The sequence below is a fragment of the Phoca vitulina genome, unplaced genomic scaffold, assembly GCF_004348235.1.
Source record: "Phoca vitulina isolate PV1807 unplaced genomic scaffold, GSC_HSeal_1.0 scaffold68, whole genome shotgun sequence".
NCBI classification, from domain to species: domain Eukaryota; kingdom Metazoa; phylum Chordata; class Mammalia; order Carnivora; family Phocidae; genus Phoca; species Phoca vitulina.
In genome coordinates this window covers 5750695-5767833 of record NW_022589771.1, presented here as the reverse complement: position 1 = coordinate 5767833, position 17139 = coordinate 5750695, and the positions used below count along the sequence as shown (strand labels likewise).

The 17139-nt window shown below is 55.1% G+C and overlaps 1 protein-coding gene across 4 annotated transcripts in view; it reads right to left on the bottom strand.

Annotated features, from left to right (window-relative positions):
* Positions 1-17139, bottom strand: part of SLC37A1 (solute carrier family 37 member 1) — a 62917-nt gene that overhangs the window by 32169 nt on the left and 13609 nt on the right. For all 4 annotated transcript variants that reach the window (XM_032392594.1, XM_032392591.1, XM_032392593.1 and 1 more), the window contains 6 exons: positions 16853-16934; positions 9987-10113; positions 9241-9319; positions 5760-5895; positions 4326-4402; positions 3230-3396 (listed from right to left, as the gene is read on the bottom strand). In XM_032392594.1, the coding sequence (XP_032248485.1) occupies positions 3230-3396; positions 4326-4402; positions 5760-5895; positions 9241-9319; positions 9987-10113; positions 16853-16934 (668 nt within the window). The remainder of the gene's footprint in view (positions 1-3229; positions 3397-4325; positions 4403-5759; positions 5896-9240; positions 9320-9986; positions 10114-16852; positions 16935-17139) is intronic.

Sequence of the window (17139 nt, the reverse complement as noted above, 5' to 3'; positions counted from 1 at the left end):
CCAGACAAGCCACATCTGAGCAGACAGGCCTATGTGGGGGTCAGGGGCTGTACTGTGGTGAGGAGGTCCCCCTGCTGAGAGGTACGGTCTGGTCTGCACGCCAGAGCGATGGGGGCCGCGAGCCCCGTTGACCTCCTCACGGCTCCTGTTGGGGGGCCTCATCAGGGGCAGGAAAGAGAAGGGCCCGGAACACCGCGGGGCATCCACCTCTTCTCGCACAGATGCTCAGGCCTGCAGGGGAAGGAGGGTGGGAGGGCAGGCGAGGAGGAGTGGGGTCTGCGGCATACGCACAGCGAGGGAGTGAAGAGGGGCTGCGGTTAGGGCCAGCGCATGTCCCACGAGCAGTGGCCAGTCGTGCATTTAGTCGGCAGGGAGAGGCTCACATAGTGGAATGATGGCAGCTGAGAAGACACGGAAATGTGGTATTTCTCAGATGCTTTTTAAGTAAAGAGTTCCCACTGTCCCAGAGAATAATGTTCAACCCCCTGGGTTCTAGGGAACCCAGGTTTGAGAAACAGACTTCAGAAGGACCTACACTCCCCACTGCAAGAAAATGTCTTTCAAACGCATATTGTCTCTATGAGAAAAGGCAGTGTTTATAATATACAAAGTTTGTTTTTTTTGATTATCATCTAAGTGAAAAAACATTTTTTTAATTGAATCCATAAGAACACATCCTAAGGACCTAAGGGTCCATGGCCAAAGTATGGGAACGTCTGAATGGGTGAGCAGGCACCTGGTTACACCCCAACTTCACCACTTACTGTGTGACCTTGGGCAGGTCACCTACGGCCCCTGAGCCTCAAGACCTTCCCCTGGAAATCCGTGAAATAATATCCGCCCTGAGCCTGGCATCGTGCCTGGGACACAGGGAGCACGTGCTCCATGGTGGCCGCCTGGCCCCTGAGAATGTTCTCCTGGTGATGTGGAAGAAGGGCCACAGGGCACGTGTTCACAGATTACTAGGAGAGTCTGAAAGATGTCTTAACTCCGGTGCAAATAACAAAGTAAACCTCGGATTTTAATACAAGAGGGTAGATGCCAACACCAGTGGGAGCCCACAGAAGGAGGACATCTGGTGGGAAGGCAGAGAAATGCCAGGGCCAGGTGTCCACGAGCCCCCACCCCCCGTGCCAGGAGCAGCAAGCCTCCCGGGACAGCCTCACAGGCACGGTCCCCTGGCCTCAAGGCTTGGTGGGCCTGGGGAAGCTGAGGGCTTGTGCTTCTGCCCCCCAGCAGGCCAGGGCGGAGAGAAGCAGCACTCCAGGGGCACTGCAGGAACAGGACGGGGCCACAGGCCAGCCCCTGGATGGAGCGGAAGGCCCCAACAAGTGGGGGGGGCGGCTCCAGGAGAGCCCCATGGGGACCCCCTCCGCCCTGTCCCACCCCCTCGGAAGCCACAGGAGGGGAGGCTTGGTGGGAAGGAGGCTCTCATTTTATTACAAAAGACAAACCACAGCTTCCTTGTTCTTGGGAGCCCTGCCCTGAGCAGAGGACGAGGCCCCGCCCGGGAGAACCGGGCTGAACAGGTACGAGTGCTAAGATCCGGTCCGGCCGGCAAACCCGCTCACATCTCCCGCCACACACCCCATTCCTCATCGCATTTCCTCTTTCCCCCAGAACCAACGCTTCATTGGTTGAGGAAGAGAAGAAAAGGGACCGTGGACTTTAGACCTTGGGCCGGACACACCCGGGGGCCCCTGTGCATGAGCCAAGAGGACACACACTGTTCTCCGGGTGACTAATGTGTAAGGAACAGGCTGGAGCGCCCCGTGACAGAGCTCCGCGGGCTAGAGAGCCAGCCTGGAGAACAGGTGACACAGGGGACCTTTCCCGGAACTCTGACACTCACTCCACAGTTAAATGCCACAGGCCGGTGATGTTGGTAAGCGGGCTCAAATACCCCCACCTGTCTCACAGTTCACCTGCTGCGGCCGCGGGGAGACGCTCGCCCCCGCAGGGCACGGTGGCCGCCCCTCCCTGCTTGCAGCGGCCGTCCACCTGAGGCCTCAGCGGACCATGGCCCCTGTCCTCACCGACAGAGGCTGGCCTGGAGCCTCACACCTGTGCGGTTAGACAGTCGTTCCTTTACAATGGAAAGGTTAGCGTTAGCCATGAGAAAAGGGAGAGCAGAAGCTGAGTAAAACACGCCTTAACGTCCTGGACGAAGCCGGCAGCTTGGGATGCAAAGCTGAAGCTGCACTTGACACCCAGCCCGGTTGGCGTAGTGGAGCTCCTGAGCTTCCCGGCCTGAAGTTAACGGCAGGCAGCTGTCGGCTACCGTATGGTTTTGTTTTGCTTTAAGCCAAGTTGAAGAGGCAAATGCCCAATACAGCTCCTCAGAAGAGCTTGGGGGAGGGCGCCTGGGTGGCTCAGTTGGTTAAGCGACTGCCTTCAGCTCAGGTCATGATCCTGGAGTCCCGGGATCGAGTCCCACATCAGGCTCCCCGCTCGGCAGGGAGTCTGCTTCTCCCTCTGACCCTCCCCCCTCTCGCGCTCTCTCATTCTCTCTCTCTCTCAAAAATAAATAAATAAAATCTTTAAAAAAAAAAAAAAAAAAGAAGAGCTTGGGGGATCAGACGCCCTGCCCCACAACAGCTAAAGCGACGCTGGCTTTTCTAACACTGGACTAACTGCGAGGAATCCTTGTCCTGCCAGATCTCTGTTTCGAAAATTAATTTCAAACCCAATTAAATCAGAAGTTTGGTACTGAGTCTAGACGGGAACAAAGAATTTTGATTTTCTGGTAGAACCCTCTTCACCTGATGAGGATACATAGTCTTAAGTCATGCAATGATTTCATAATATTGTCTCAGATAGATCTTATCAGAAGGCAAGCAAGCTGGTAAGAGACCCGTTTGTGGCAGCAAGACGGGTGAAGGTGCAGCCACAGAGGTGAGCGACGTGGCGGGTCTCAGGTAGATATGACACTCCCAGCACGAGGCGAACCACGCACACCCGACGCTGCAGGGGCCGGGGTGGGGGGGGCCGGCAGGGTGCGAGGAATTTCCACATCAGTTACTCCAGAAATCAGGAGACAACAGAAAATCCTCCAAGAGCTGGAGAGACCGCTCACAGGAGAAGTCTACACCGAAGAGGGAAGTCTACCTGGCCAGGCGGAGAGCCAGGGCCACCATGGGCCTGTGCTGGACTGACACAGCCCTTTCCTGTAACAGCTGGCCCTCCCAAGCCCTCCCGGGGCGTCCCCTCCAAGGCCAAGGGTACTTACGCTCGATGAGAAAGAGAAAGCACACTATCCCCATGGCTGCCACGATGACCCCAGGAACGATGAAGGACAGGCCCCAGCACGTGGACACCCAGTAGCCAGCAATCAAGGAGCCCAGAATGTTGCCCACAGACGTGTGGGAATTCCAAACCCCCATGATCAAACCTCGCCTGCAACACAACAGAACACAAGACGGCAAATGACGTTGAGGAGCTTCAGTGGGCCAGCAGGTGTGGGACAGACCCCAGGACGTGAGAGGTACCACGGAAACCAGCGGGAGTGTGGACGCCACTCCCGGGAGGTAGCGGGCTGGAGACGTGCACGAGAGAACACTGTTGTTATCTTACCTCAGCGGAATAACTGCACACCTCTCTCAGAGCTTAGTGAGTCTACGCTTAGAGAGAGGAAAAGAAGCCTTTCCCTGAACTTCTTGGATGGCCCCAGATTTAAATCGGTGCCTCCATAATCTAACCACAATCATTTGAGGAAATATCCCACTCACAGAGCCCACCAGACGAACAAAGCGGAGAATCTAAACAAGGCTCGCGGAGCTGGGCTCTCGTTCTGCTTTCCCTGTCTTGCTGAGTGGCTTCAGGCACTTCTAACCCTGGGTCTGGCCACACTGTGTGTCACACGGACATCACAATGGGATCTGGACTGTGGTCCCGTCACCAGAGGCTGAGTGGGGCTCTGCCGCTGGGCGCTGGGTGACTACTCAGGACTTGCCACACTTCCATGTGCCTTCGAGTCTTGGGAAGATGTAGCTTCTGCTTCAGAAGATGTGGGGCAGGGCCCTAAGCTCCATGTTTCTCCCCGGCTTGCAGGTGACCAGCTGCTGGTCAGCTGTGTGAAATGACAGGCTTGACCCGCCCACAACGTGGTGGGGGCAGCAGAGGGGGCATCTCCCAGGAGGAAGGCCCACCTGAATTCAGCACCCCAAGTCCCAGAGGTTTCAATCACCTTCCCCCATAGAGTGGACTAGTAAAAGTGGCTTTTTCTGCAGTAAATGTAGAGAGTAACTAAAAAGAAGGTGGTGGTCTGGTGTTCATCAGGATCTGAAAAGGTAAATGCTGCTGGAAGTGGGGCCACCTTTGCTCACCTTCCTTTTCCAAACCAGTTGCCGAGGCAGGTGACGACGCTGGGCCAGCCGGTCGTCTGCACCAGTCCGTTGATGATCTGTGACAGACGGGATAGAGGGCTCACCGCCAGTCGAAAAGGGTGCGTGCGCCCCGCCTTCAGGCCAGGCTCACCAAAGCTCACTCCTCCCTGTTCTTTTGCAAGTTTGGGGACACAGTGGGGACTCCCACAAAAAGAAGGCCGCAAAACACTCTTTGATGTGAGCCTCAACAGCCAAACATGTGTTTTAAACTACACACATGTGCGTGTGTGTGTAATCATGAGAGTGCGTACAGTGAAACTCATAGTCCACACGTTTCACTCCTTGTATCCTGACCCTCTGAAAGGGGCAGAAGCTGGACCCCGCGCTCGGGGAAAGCAATTCTCCACTTTTCGAGAGTACTCTGAGCTTAGGCTCTAAGAAGGGGCTCAGGAAGGGTGAGCAGGTTTGCTTTAGTCTCAGGAGTGCTGAGGGCAAGTTCACGACGAGATGGGAGACCAGGTCCAGCTGAGCGCTCCCTCCCACCGCCGCAGGGCTGGCCAGCCCTCCGGGAGTCGGGGGGGCTGTGGGTCTGGCCTCGGGGCCAGCCAGGCTTGCCCTCCCTCTAGGAATACGTTGGGACTCTGGGAAATTGTTCATTCCTTCCCTCTAATTTCCCCTTTTACTATAAAGTGTGAATCACTGTTGTAATTAAAACACCCAAACTTTTTCAAGTCCTATGGCAACATTTTAAAAAGCAAATTACATACAAGCTGCTTTGATATCAGAGCACCCCCCAGGCTATGTGGGGAGCCTCGGAGGCTGAGCAGCAGTACTGCAAGTCACTTTCCACCTGCAGTCTGGACCCACCCACGGGGCCGTGGGGAGCGGCGGAGCAAGGCTGCAGCACGGACGGGGCCCCGCTGGACGGGCACAGCCACACGGCCTGCCCTGGCCTCTACTCCCCTCGGAGCACCGTGAGGCTCTCTCCTTTCCTCCCCGCGGACCGCCTGCAGCCCCGTCCTCCTGCCAGCCACTCCGGAGCCCTCCGTTCCTCCTACCCCTGCCACACCTCGCGTCCCTCCAACGTGAGGTCAAGGGCATCACAGGACACAACATCCCTAAGTCTTCCACACGAAGGTGGAAGGGCTCACAGGCTTCCTGCTTCCGTCCCCCTGCTGGGGTGCTGATGGGGGTGGGACTGGGGTTCTTTAAGAGACGACTCCTGGGACTGAGGAGGCCTCACGGCGGCTGCAAGGACGGAGCAAAGAGGAGGGGGCTTCCCACACCAGCGCCGACCCCGCCGGCAGAAAGGACACAGAGCGGCCCCAGCTCGAAGCTTTCTGTCGCGGCAGGGGTGGGGACTCGAGGCACAAACGTCCAGTCCGATTCGTCACGGACACCCCGGCCGTGCGCAGCCACGGACCCAGCCCTTACCTGAGTTACCACGTAGAATCCAAAACTGTGGATGTTGTAGAAATACCCGAACCCGAAGAGGGCGGTAAAAGTGCCACTGGCTAGCATCCCAAACGTGAGGTAATACCGAATGGGCAGGCGCTCCCCTATGATGCCGCTGAGGACAGAGGAAAAAGAAGCAAACACGAGAATGAGAAGACAGACACACCCATGATGTGGAGGGCCCGTGATCTTTCCGGATGTTTCCATGCTGTTCTCGGAGATTTCAGAACTTGAATGCACTACGGTTTTCAGGAAGATTTCATCACAACTGTCTCCAGCGCAGCGCTTTAACCAGAAACCGGCCATCGGCAACGTCTTTTAAGACTTTATTTCTAGTAAGAGCCACTTTCAAGTCCTAAACCTCAAACACTGTGACTTGCATATGACGGCTGCCAATTAAAACCACCAAAATCTCGGAATGCCTGGGGACTCCGTCGGGTAAGCATCTGACTCTTGGTTTTGGCTCAGGTCATGATCTCGGGGTCCTAAGATCGAGCCCTGTATCAGGCTCCGGGCTCAGCAGGGAGTCTGCTTGATCCCCACCCCCCACCCCTCCGGCTCTCTCTCTCTGGAATGGATAAATAAAATCTTAAAAACAAAACAAAACAGCAAAACTTGTTCCGCTAGTTAATCCTGCTTTTATATAAACAACGTCCAGTAAATGTGCACAGTATTTAAAAATGCTGATGTTCAGACCGTAGACGTGTGTCATGAGAAGGGCTCACCTGCGGCCTCGGGAAGGCTCTCAGCCCGGAGCTGTGGCTGAGTCACCCGCGCTCACACACCAGGCCGGATGGGCTCTGCCATCAGCTGCCCTCCTCCCGCCACCACCGTGAACCAGTTTGAAGACAGATTTTCTTTACGTGAGGTCTGACACAGCGGGCTAGGGCTGCTATGCTCCTTTCTCAGCAATGTCACTCGATAATGAGCTGGCCTCATGGGACAATTCCTTCCCAGAGCTGACTGGGTGCTCAAATGAGATTGAAGCGGGTGAAGGGCCTGGTCCACGGCTGTCTGCTCAATAAAGCACTTCATGCCACGGGAAGTAGATGCCTGACGGCCCGGGGAGAAATGCCACTGTAGAGCCACTTGTCATTGTCACGTATTAAGTGAACAAACCCCAGAATAATTACAAGGGATTGAAAACTATGGATCTTCTTTCCTTCCACGTAACCATTCCGGGAGTAAAATAAATAAGAAACGTAATGCCTGTGAGCAATACTTAGGGAACTATCTCCAAAATTCTGCCCTTCATCTCAAGAACCAATACATCAGGAAACTTTTCCTTTTCAAGACCCCAAAGAGGGACGATCTACCTAGCACCATGCAAATGACTAAAGCAGAGGAAGTAATTTAAAATTAGGAACAACATTCAGGTCAAATTTTAAGTTGGGTAGAAACTGATCACCAACAAACTCAAGAGCATTCTAGAGCTAAACAAGTGATCTATTTCAACTTGCTGGCTTCAGAGAAGAGAAAACGTGTCCCAGAGGGGCCGGCTGACCTGCCTGACGTCACAGGACAGGGCTAGTGCCATCGGCCAGGGCTGGCAAATTTCTCAGTCTTGCTATACAATATTGGGCCCAAATTTAGTCTCTACTCCAAAGTTTTTAAAGAAAAGGCCTAATGGAATGGACGCCATTCCATATTACATCCAACTGATACAGGGACTAGGACTAAGGGCCATGCCGCACCTGCTAGGAAGGGCCTATGCTAATGAAGGCGCCTACTGTAGACGATTTACCTGACATACAATTCATTTCACCAGCCATGTGCCCTGATGGCACTAAAAGGCCACGCAGAGAAGCAGTGCATGCCCTCGTTACAATCACGAGTCTGCTCCAGATTCTACATTAGACAGAATTTTGTAATAACCCTCATTAGCGGGTTGCGTGACAAATTACCAATAAACAACAATAAAACCACCCAATTTAAAGTCTTCTTAACCTCAACACTCTTGGTATGTTGCACGGGGTCATTCTCTGTGGTGAGGGGCTGTCCTGTGCTGGAGCGTGCTTAGCAGCCCTGCTCTCTGCCCGCTAGACGCCGGAAGCACCCCTTTCTCCTGTTGTGACAACCAACCACGCTTCCAGATCCTGCTCAGTGTTGCCCAGGGGAACATTGATCACTCCCAGCTGAGAACCACATGTAAATACTATTTCCTAGTAACTGAGAAAAACACATTCCAACCTTTGGATCTTTTTATACTATAGGTTATTGGTGTCCGGTAAGACTACAGTCTTTGGAGTATAGATATTTGACCTCAGGATGGAATATGGCCAGCCGCCTGGTTGCAACTCCTGCCCTACGAAGCCTAATGCTTACATCGCCTTCGCCTCAGCTGGGCTGTGTTCTGTTTTGCATCACATGCATCAGGCTTCCGTATCCGTCCTTATTCATTCGTTCACTCAAACAAGTTCTGCAGCGCCATGCCAACAACAATAAAGCGGAGGGACATCCACTCCATCAACAGAAACTGCCTGACTGGGCACTGACCACCCACCAACTGCCCTGAGCTGGGGATGGGGGGCAGGTCTAGATGATGCCGCACTCTGGGTGGATATCAGGGAAGAAGCTAACCATTTACAGGGATCCCCAAGATTCTCAAAGCTCTTGAGGATCTTTCAGTCTCTGAACAAAAGCCTCGTGAGCTAAGGGCCTTAGTCCCTACCATTTTTTTTTTTTTTAAACCTGACTGGACTGAACAATGCCAGCTTTTAATCAGCCAATCACATGTCCTATTACCCACATACCATTTCCACCTTCCTAGGTCAATTCAGAATGGGGTAATGACCACATGTAAAGATGCTGGGAACACTCTGCGGGCCAGGCTCTGTTCTGAGCATTCTACATGTATTAGCTCATTCAGTCCTCACCATGATCCTAGGAGTTAACTACCATTCTCCCCATTTCACAAAGGGGAAACTGAGGCCCACAGAGGGGCAGTAACTTGCCCAAAGTTGTGTGAGCCAGCGCTAGAGTCGGGATTCATTCCCAGCAGCATGCCTCTGGGGTCCATGCCCCAAGCACAAGGAGGGCGGTGAGGCGCTCTGTGGGGCCGAGCTGGGCAGCCAGCATAAACAGCTCTGACGCTGGCGATCTGGGACGTGTGAAGAGATGGCAGCCCCAGAGACCAGAGCAGAGGATGCACTCTGCAGAGCATCCCCGGGAGCCACCAGCACCCTGTCCCTGGTGACCACATCAAGGCAGGGTTCACAGTGCACCTGAAACCCCAGGGCCCTGAGCGCCAACCCTGGACGGTCCGCCCTGATCAGCACAATACCTGGGACATCTAAAATGGGCAGCTTTGCGGTGCCTTGACCAACAGAGCACCCCGTGCATGCTGGCTTTCACTCTGCCCTTGCCTCTGAGAAGAGACGGGAAGGGAAGCAACCTGCAGACATGTTCTGCACCACAGGGACGAGAACCAGCAAGGGACAGAGAACCCTAGTGGACCTACCTCAGGTACATGCCAATGGCGTAGGCGCACAGAAACGAGTAATCCAGGGCCCCGAGCAGCTGCTGGTAGTTGTCCTGGTCTACACGGGATGAAAATCAACAGGAGACGGTGAGTACTGTCTACTTTTCACTCAACACGGGTTTCTGTCCTGGGGCAGGACGATAAAACACGCACACAAGCCCTGCACAGTTGGGCAGGGCACTCGGACGGAGAATGGGGCCGTTTCCAGCGCAGAAGACCTGGCAGAACGTCTGGGCGGCTTCTTGACAAAGGGAAAGAAAGTCGCCACATTTTCAAATACTCACTAAACAAACATTTGGATTAGAGGAAATCCCCACCGCTCACTTGGCCCCAGGCCAGCCCCAGGCCAGCCCCCGCCCCACGCCTCTGGGGGTCCCCCTGCCGTCCCCCACGGCTGATGCTCTGCAAATCCTCTTTCAGCTTCGACACAGACAAAATACAAGGGATCTTCCGCAGATGCCCCAGGACGAGAATCTGCCAGGTGGCAGGGGCTCTGCACGCAGGTGCCGCACACGCAGTCGCGGCGGAGGGAGGGCCAGCTGACGGGAGACCGCTGTCCCCGGAGGGGCAGCCACACCCGAGACGGTGGTTACTGCGGCTCAGACGGGCCAGGCCGGGGGTCCGGCAGCGCCCGTGCCCTCCATGCCCGCCACCCAGCCGCGGAGGAGCCGGAACCCCGGACCCGAGTGCGCCCGTGGGGCGGGGGGGACGGGCGGACAACTCACCGAACGGGGCCCAGCTGCAGTCCGTCTCGTTGTGTGCTGGCTGGCGGTGCGGGGAGCCGCTGGCCTTCTGTCCCCAGCTGCTGAACCCGACCTCGTGCAGGGTAGGGCAGTACCTGTGCAGCTCGCCCTAGGACGTCCGCGGGCGTCGGAGGCCAGAGGGAGAAAGTGCACTCAGGGAGGGTCCGCGGGCTCGCGGCCCAAAGCCCGCGCAGGGCAACCTCGCCGCGGGGGACTGAGGCCCCACGGGGGCGGCCTGTCTGCAGGACCCACTGCGTCCCCGCGGGGACCGAGGCTCGTCGGGCCCCTGGCCGCGCCCAGCCCTGAACACACACAGCCAACACAGGCCTACGCGGGGCCCCCAGAGCAGCCATATGGCTGGACGTGCCTGTTGCCGTCCTGGCAGCCCCTGTCGCGGTGGAAGAACGGACCCATCGTGCCAGACGTGTACAAACAAACACTGCCCTGCGGAACACGAGAACAAGCCACAGGTCCACGCGACCATGAGCACAAATCTCACAACAGAGGAAGCCTGACGCGGTGCAAACGGCAGGACTCCACTTGCGACACTGGAGAACAGGTCCCAAACCCTCGGTGGCACTGGTGGGGATTTGGTTACCTGCGGGAGGGTAACCATGGGAGACAGGGCACACGGATCCTGGAGCTGGAGCTGGAAGGGGGCCAGACCTGAGCCTAAGTGATGATTTCCCAGGCGGGCATGTAAATATTTGCCAGGCTAGATAGTTAAGATCTGTGGATGTTACCGTGTGAAAATCATACGTCAATAAAACACCAAGACAGCTGGGGCAGAAGGCCACCAGCCCACCAAGTTGTCCACGGCGCCAGCAGGCAGGCCAGGGGCAGAGGCGCTCAGGTGGAAGGGAAGCGTAAGGCTCAGGAGCTCTCTGGCTGACGGGTGTGGGGGCCTGAGTAAGCCGCTCCCACCCTGCCTCAGTGTGCCCGTCTGCAGACGGGGCGGCCCCTCCTCACCCACAGAACACTTCCTGGGATTGGCGATGCTGAACACGAGTCAGCACCGTGCTCGGGACGCGGCGCCCCGTGAGGAAAGGTGGCCGTTGCAGTGGGGCTTGGAGGTGCCAGGAAGGGCTGGACGAGCGGTCACAGGGGACGTGTGCAGGGCACAGGGGATGCAGGGTGCTCCCGAGGAAGAGGAAACCCCACTTCCAGAAAAGTGCCACACGATGGCCGGGGCCCATCTTGTTATGGGGGAACCTCCATGCATCTGGCAGTCTGCCATTCAGCCCATGTCTCCCCTCCCCTCCCCAGGGGCTCCCTGCCACCTGCTGTGCGTTTTCTGGGTTTTTCACTCCAAGTGACCCAGAGGAAGCAATCCTCCAGATGGGAGGGCAGAAAGGAGGCAGCCTCAAGGTCAGGGAGGTGGCCCTTAGGGGGAGCAGGGGCCCTAAAGGGGCATACTTTACTGAGCTGCCACCTGAGAGAGGCAGGGGGTCTGGGGGGCACCAGGAAAGCTGGCCCCAGGAGGAGCATTCCCCCCCAGGTCAGGACACAGGGCAGCGGGCAAGGAGCTGCACCTCGGTGCACCGGGTGGGGGGCAGCCAGAGTCCTGCCCACAACCTTCCTTTGCTGGCACCCGTTTCTTCAGAAGGGAGTCACCAAAGAGGCCGATCACCTCCAAGCGGCCGCCCTTGCCAAGGCTGTGGTCAGCCTGGGCTGGCCACCTCCTGGTTTTGCATGGACACACGCCACTGAGACCTGGCATGGCACACGGGACTCGGCCACTCTGTGGTCCTGTGGCTTTGTCATCATCGTTGGCCATTCTGCTAGAATTCAAACATTGCCTAAAAATTAGCTAAAGGCTCTGCTTTACAAACTCAGTTAAGTCTTTGCTAAATAACTTTCCTCTCGTCCTCCTTGGATTACTCAGAGCCCCCTCTCCCCCTGCCTGTGCTCTGGGCTCACCCAGCAGGATGTGGCAGGGAACTGGGAGACTGAGGCCAAGCCCCTCCTTCCCGCATGCAGCGGGCAGTCTCACATTCCCCCATTCCCCTGATTCTATACTTGGTTCCTTCCCTTGGCCTGCAGAAGTCAGCCTTTCCCTGGGCCAGACCCTGCGCCTCACTGTCCTCCCCGTTCACCTCCCACGAAGAACGCTGTAGGCAGGCTGGGGCGGGGGGGGGTGTTGCTGCCTGCCGAGAGGGAGGGACCCCCATGTGCAGGGCCTTACATGGAAGCAAGTGGGGAGGAGGTTGCCGACCCCTGCTCCAAATGCGGTTTTCACATCCTCTCCCATCAGGTCAGATTCCCAGGGAGCAGCCGTTGTGAGAAACAGAAAAGATTGTTTCAGAAACAAGCAGAAAAGCGTTTCTGTTCTGGTTTGTCCCGCGGTGAGGGGACTCGGAGCTGGGACCCCGGTGCCAAGCTGCTGGCAGACCGCTCCTCCCCGTGGTGACTGGCGGCCATGGGCAGGGGGTCCCCCACTCACAGCCCGCCCCCTCCCCCTGGAAGCGCAATCTCCACCGCTCCGGGCCGCTGAAAGGCTGCACGGAAGCAAGGAAAGACTCCATACTGCCCTGGTACAGGGGCCTGGGGATGCTTGCGTCACCACATGCTGCATTTCAGCCACACCGCTATATTTTCATATTTCAGCGAGTTTTACTCCCCAATCTGGTGTTTGAGGTAAAATTAAGGATTAATTAGACCAAGATGAACCGATCAGAAAAACGCTCAGCAGGTGAATGGGCGCATACCTCGTGACAGCGTTCGGGACCTGTCCTTCACTTTCACAAAAGCAGTCGCCTTCGGCAGTGTTTACAGAGTGCTCCAACAGACCACAAGCACTAACCACACGGGGCAGCAGGCCGTCATTAAAAGCTGAGCAATCGGAAGACTACTGGCGCGTGGCGCGCTGAGTACACGATCCTCGAGGTCGTCTACCACTGTCCGTGTGGCCCACGGAGGAAGAACAGCAACAGAGTACACAGCAAAGGCCGCGGGGACTGGAAGGCGGGGGCGGGGGTGGGAGAGGACTGCGTGCGCACGGGGGACACAGTGAGCAGCCACGGAGCCACAAGCAATGCGGGGCTGGGGGGAGCGGCGGGCAGGGGTGGCTGGGGGTGTTTGCGCCTGTCCCCCCCCCCCGCAGATCCCTCTCCAGCCCTGCCCCCACCCCCCCAGTGGGCAGCGAAAGGGAACCTGCCGGGACCAGCGGGCAGCAGGGCCCTTCCAAGGCACGCACCTACACAGAGGTACCTGCAGGAAGACAGCTGTGGAAGCTTGGAACCAGAGCGACTACTCGACCAGAACCCCAGCCCGCCGGCACCCGGACCCGGGCCTTCCAGCCCACAGAACCGTGAGCAGTAAATCTCCACTGCCGAGAAGCCACAGGGGCCACGGGATTCTGTGAGAGCAGCCGGAGTGCCTGAGACCAGGCTGGCGGCAGGAGGACCCGCCGGCCGCGCCGCCCCCACGGCAGGACCCGCGCGGGGTCAGGTGCTCTGAGGGAACACAGGTGCCACGGGACAGCGGCGCAAACACACCCCACTGACAGGCGTACGCAGAGAGGGAGGGGAGCTTTCTGCTCATGGCTGATTTTTCAAAACTGGAATCCTGTGCAGACTTATGGACACCTTAACTCCTCTTACTCAACATATCCCTTTCTGAAATCTTTCTGTGTCAACTGATGTGGCTCTAATTCATTTTTTTTTAAATTGCTTCCTTATTTATTTACTTATTGATTTATTTTTTAAAGTTTTTTTTTTTTTTTTTTTTTTTTTAGGAATCTCTACGCCCAACGTGGGGCTCGAACTCACGACCCCAAGGATCGAGAGCTGCACCCTCTTCTGACTGAGCCAGCCAGGAGCCCCTCTTAATTCTAAGTGGTTGCACATGTCAGAATATGGACTGGCTATAATTTACTCAAACTTCCACCTGCTGATTAGGGCCACATAATACGTGGGGGTTTTTTTTTCTCCCTTTTTCCTTTTTTTTTTTGAATTGCAAATGCTACAACGAAGGCCAGTTATGGAGATTCTCCTAAGTGTGGACCCTTTCATTTTCATGGGCCAGGGTCGCAGGGCTGAAGGGTGCATATAGGTGTTCGCAGAACGCTCCCCGGGAGCCTGCAGCCCTGCACTCCCATCAGCGGCGCCCGGCTGTCTTCCCCTCCTTGCTGCCCTAGCCGCCCTCTGGCCGTGACCCGGGCTGGCGCGCCGTCAGGTGTTCGGACGGTGGGTGTAAGGCGATCTAGTGCTGCTTTCACCGGCCTTCACCTCATCCAGTTTGGCAAGATTCCGGCTCCCTGTCTGTGAACTACCTCTCCACCCTCTCTGGCCGTCCTCCTTCAGGTTTGCCAGCCTCACACCCACCCCTCAGATGGACATAATTTTGTTCTTGGATTTTTACTTATTCACCACACTTAAATCTTTAATCCATCCATCGATTTTTATAAAATAGGGATTCAACTTTATTCTTCTAGACGAATAGCCAGCCGTGCTCATGCCATTTGCTAAATAAGCTACACTTTTCCCACCATCCATTCTCTTACACTGACCTCTTGGTCTGTTCTCATGCAATACCATAAAAATTTGATTACAGTGGCTTAAAAATGCTATCTTTTCCAGACTTCCCTTGGACATTTTTCTACATAAATTCTTGGATGAGTTTGTTCACTGCCGAGACATTCCACGGGAGCTGCCTTCTGTTGCAGCGTTCGTCCCGGGACACTGGCCTTCCCGGAGAGCAAGCTTCCCACCCAGAGTCAGGGTGTGCCCCACCAGCTTTCCCAGCTGTCTTCCATCTGCCACGGAGCGCTTCACAGCTCCCTCCTTCCAGGCTGCGTGTGTGCAGAGAGGGCTGGGCACTCACACTCAGACCAGTCGGGGGTCGCTGATCCCGTGGGGGCATGTGGAAAGGAGGAGGTGCATCTGCGACACGCCACCCCCCCCCCCCCCGGCTCCCGGCCCGTGTCCATCGCTACCACCTTTGTTTCTTTTGGCTACACGGAAATGACATATGTCATGCCACTCTTCAAATGTCATTAAAGAACGTGAACCATTTTATAATTCACAACCACTGTGGATCAATTCCAGGTAAGCACAAATATTTTCATTTTGTTTTGCTTATCACGTTAGGAAATACAGGCTACAGATAATTCAAACTCCTCCTTGGGTCACCAGATTCACCCCTAGTTCTAGTTTTATAAATAAGATGCGCTAAAAGCATGTAAAAGCCTTGGAAGGCATTACAAAGTTTAAGTTGGCGTGTGTAGTGGGACATCCTTATCTATCTCAGGAGATCCCGCGTGAGGCCAATCCATGTCCAAGCACAACTAAGGTACTAAGTGTGAAGATCTGTGTGTGGCAGAAGATCCGGCTGTGGGGCTGCGGATACACTTGGGTAATTCAATGCCCTGCAGACCCCGTGGCATAGAGCTTGAGAGCAGAGACCCTGCCCAGTTCACCGGAGCTCGCACTGCCCTGCAGGAGGGGACTGCACGCCTGAGTCCCCGGCCGCTGTGAGGACTCCGTTAAATGAGCAGGTGCACTGTGCCGCGCCCCGGGCTTCAGCAAGCCCTGTGACTGAGAGAATGCTTCCAGAAGAGCCGATGGGACCCTGCTTCATCGTGACACCGCCCCAGTAAGCCCCAAGCTCCCTACAGCACTGCTACATCCGTTCCTGGCTACACAAGGCCCTCGAGATACAGCATCCAATCCAAGTGTCCTGTCCTGCCGCAAAGATCCTCCGATGGCCGCCCGCCTTCCCCACACTGCCTGTGACCCAGCAGAGCCTCTGCCCACCAGGCTGGGGCTTCATGGTGAGGGCCCATCCTCCATCTGCTACTCCAGGCGTCCACCTCTCCCATCCAAGCTTGATCCCAAGCTGAAACCCCAGCAGGTTCCCAACCACTCCTCCTTCAGCCCCACGGCGCTCACTGGGGCCTCTCCAACAGTCTCCTCCATGAAGGGCATGGAAGGCTTAAGGTCAAGGAGGAATTGTAGGATCCTTTGCATAGATGGATGCTACTTAACGTCCACTGGGCATTACTGGAGAACGGGGAATACAAAACTGTCCATAGAAGCAACGGCCTTGCTTGGCGTTGCCTCTCCCATTGGCTGGAAGACCGAGGCCAGCACTCAACCACTCAGTGGGAGTGGAGGAAGCGTGGCCGCAGTGGTCAGAATTACAGTGCTGGATCCGTGTCCCTGCCCACGCCTAGGCGAGGGAGGAGGCAATCGGGCTATAAGTAAGCACTCTTTGGCACCGGACAATTTCCTTGTTCCTTCTACAGTCAAAAGCCTGTTGAGAGTTTATAGGCAAAATGATGTCATTCCTATGAGGGTAAGAAAATTATCCTGCTTCTTCCCCAGTTATAACTGGCTATTAGGTAGGATTGTCTACTTTAATCTTCTTCTCTCCAAGTGTAGTTAAATGTCTGCTGAGCAACTTCCTGCTCACCCATCACTCAAACAGAAGCTCGGGGTTCTAAGAATAATAGAGAGCCACCACCACAGCCAGACTCAGAATCAGAGCACAATGACAAGAGAGGCACTTTCGGGAACAATTTAAGGTTGGCTATATTCAGAGGGAAAATTCACAGAATAAATACTTAATTAAGCTTTAGGATTCTGCAGCTGTCAATTAATATAACTGAAAGTATATCACCTCTAAAATGATAAACCTAAAAGCATGTCAAAGATTTTCGTTTCAGAAAGAGAAACTAACAATCAAAGCACAATAACTTGCTTCTAAACCATTTTGTTTCTCCATTTATCTCACTGCCCTCCCCCCACCCGTTCCCCCACTCCCAAAATGGCTCCTAAAGTAACTACCAGTTCCTCATAGAAATTACAGGCAGGATATGAAATGGGGTGCTTTTTATGATTTCTTACCTTAACTATGCTGATAGGCTTTCGGGATAAGTGGAAACTTGCATACAGCAAAAATGTCAAAATAAAAATGAAGGCTCTGTACCTGAAACACAAAACAGAGGTAGGGGATGACATAAAATAATATAAGATGCAGTAAGAATACGTTATATTTCCCTTGCCTCTGGAGACATATCCAGAAAATGTTGCCAGGGCCGATGTCCAGAGAATTTACTGCTTGTGCCCTCTTCCAGGATTTTTATGGTGTCAGGTCTCACATTTAGGTCTTTCATCCATTTTGAGTTTATTTT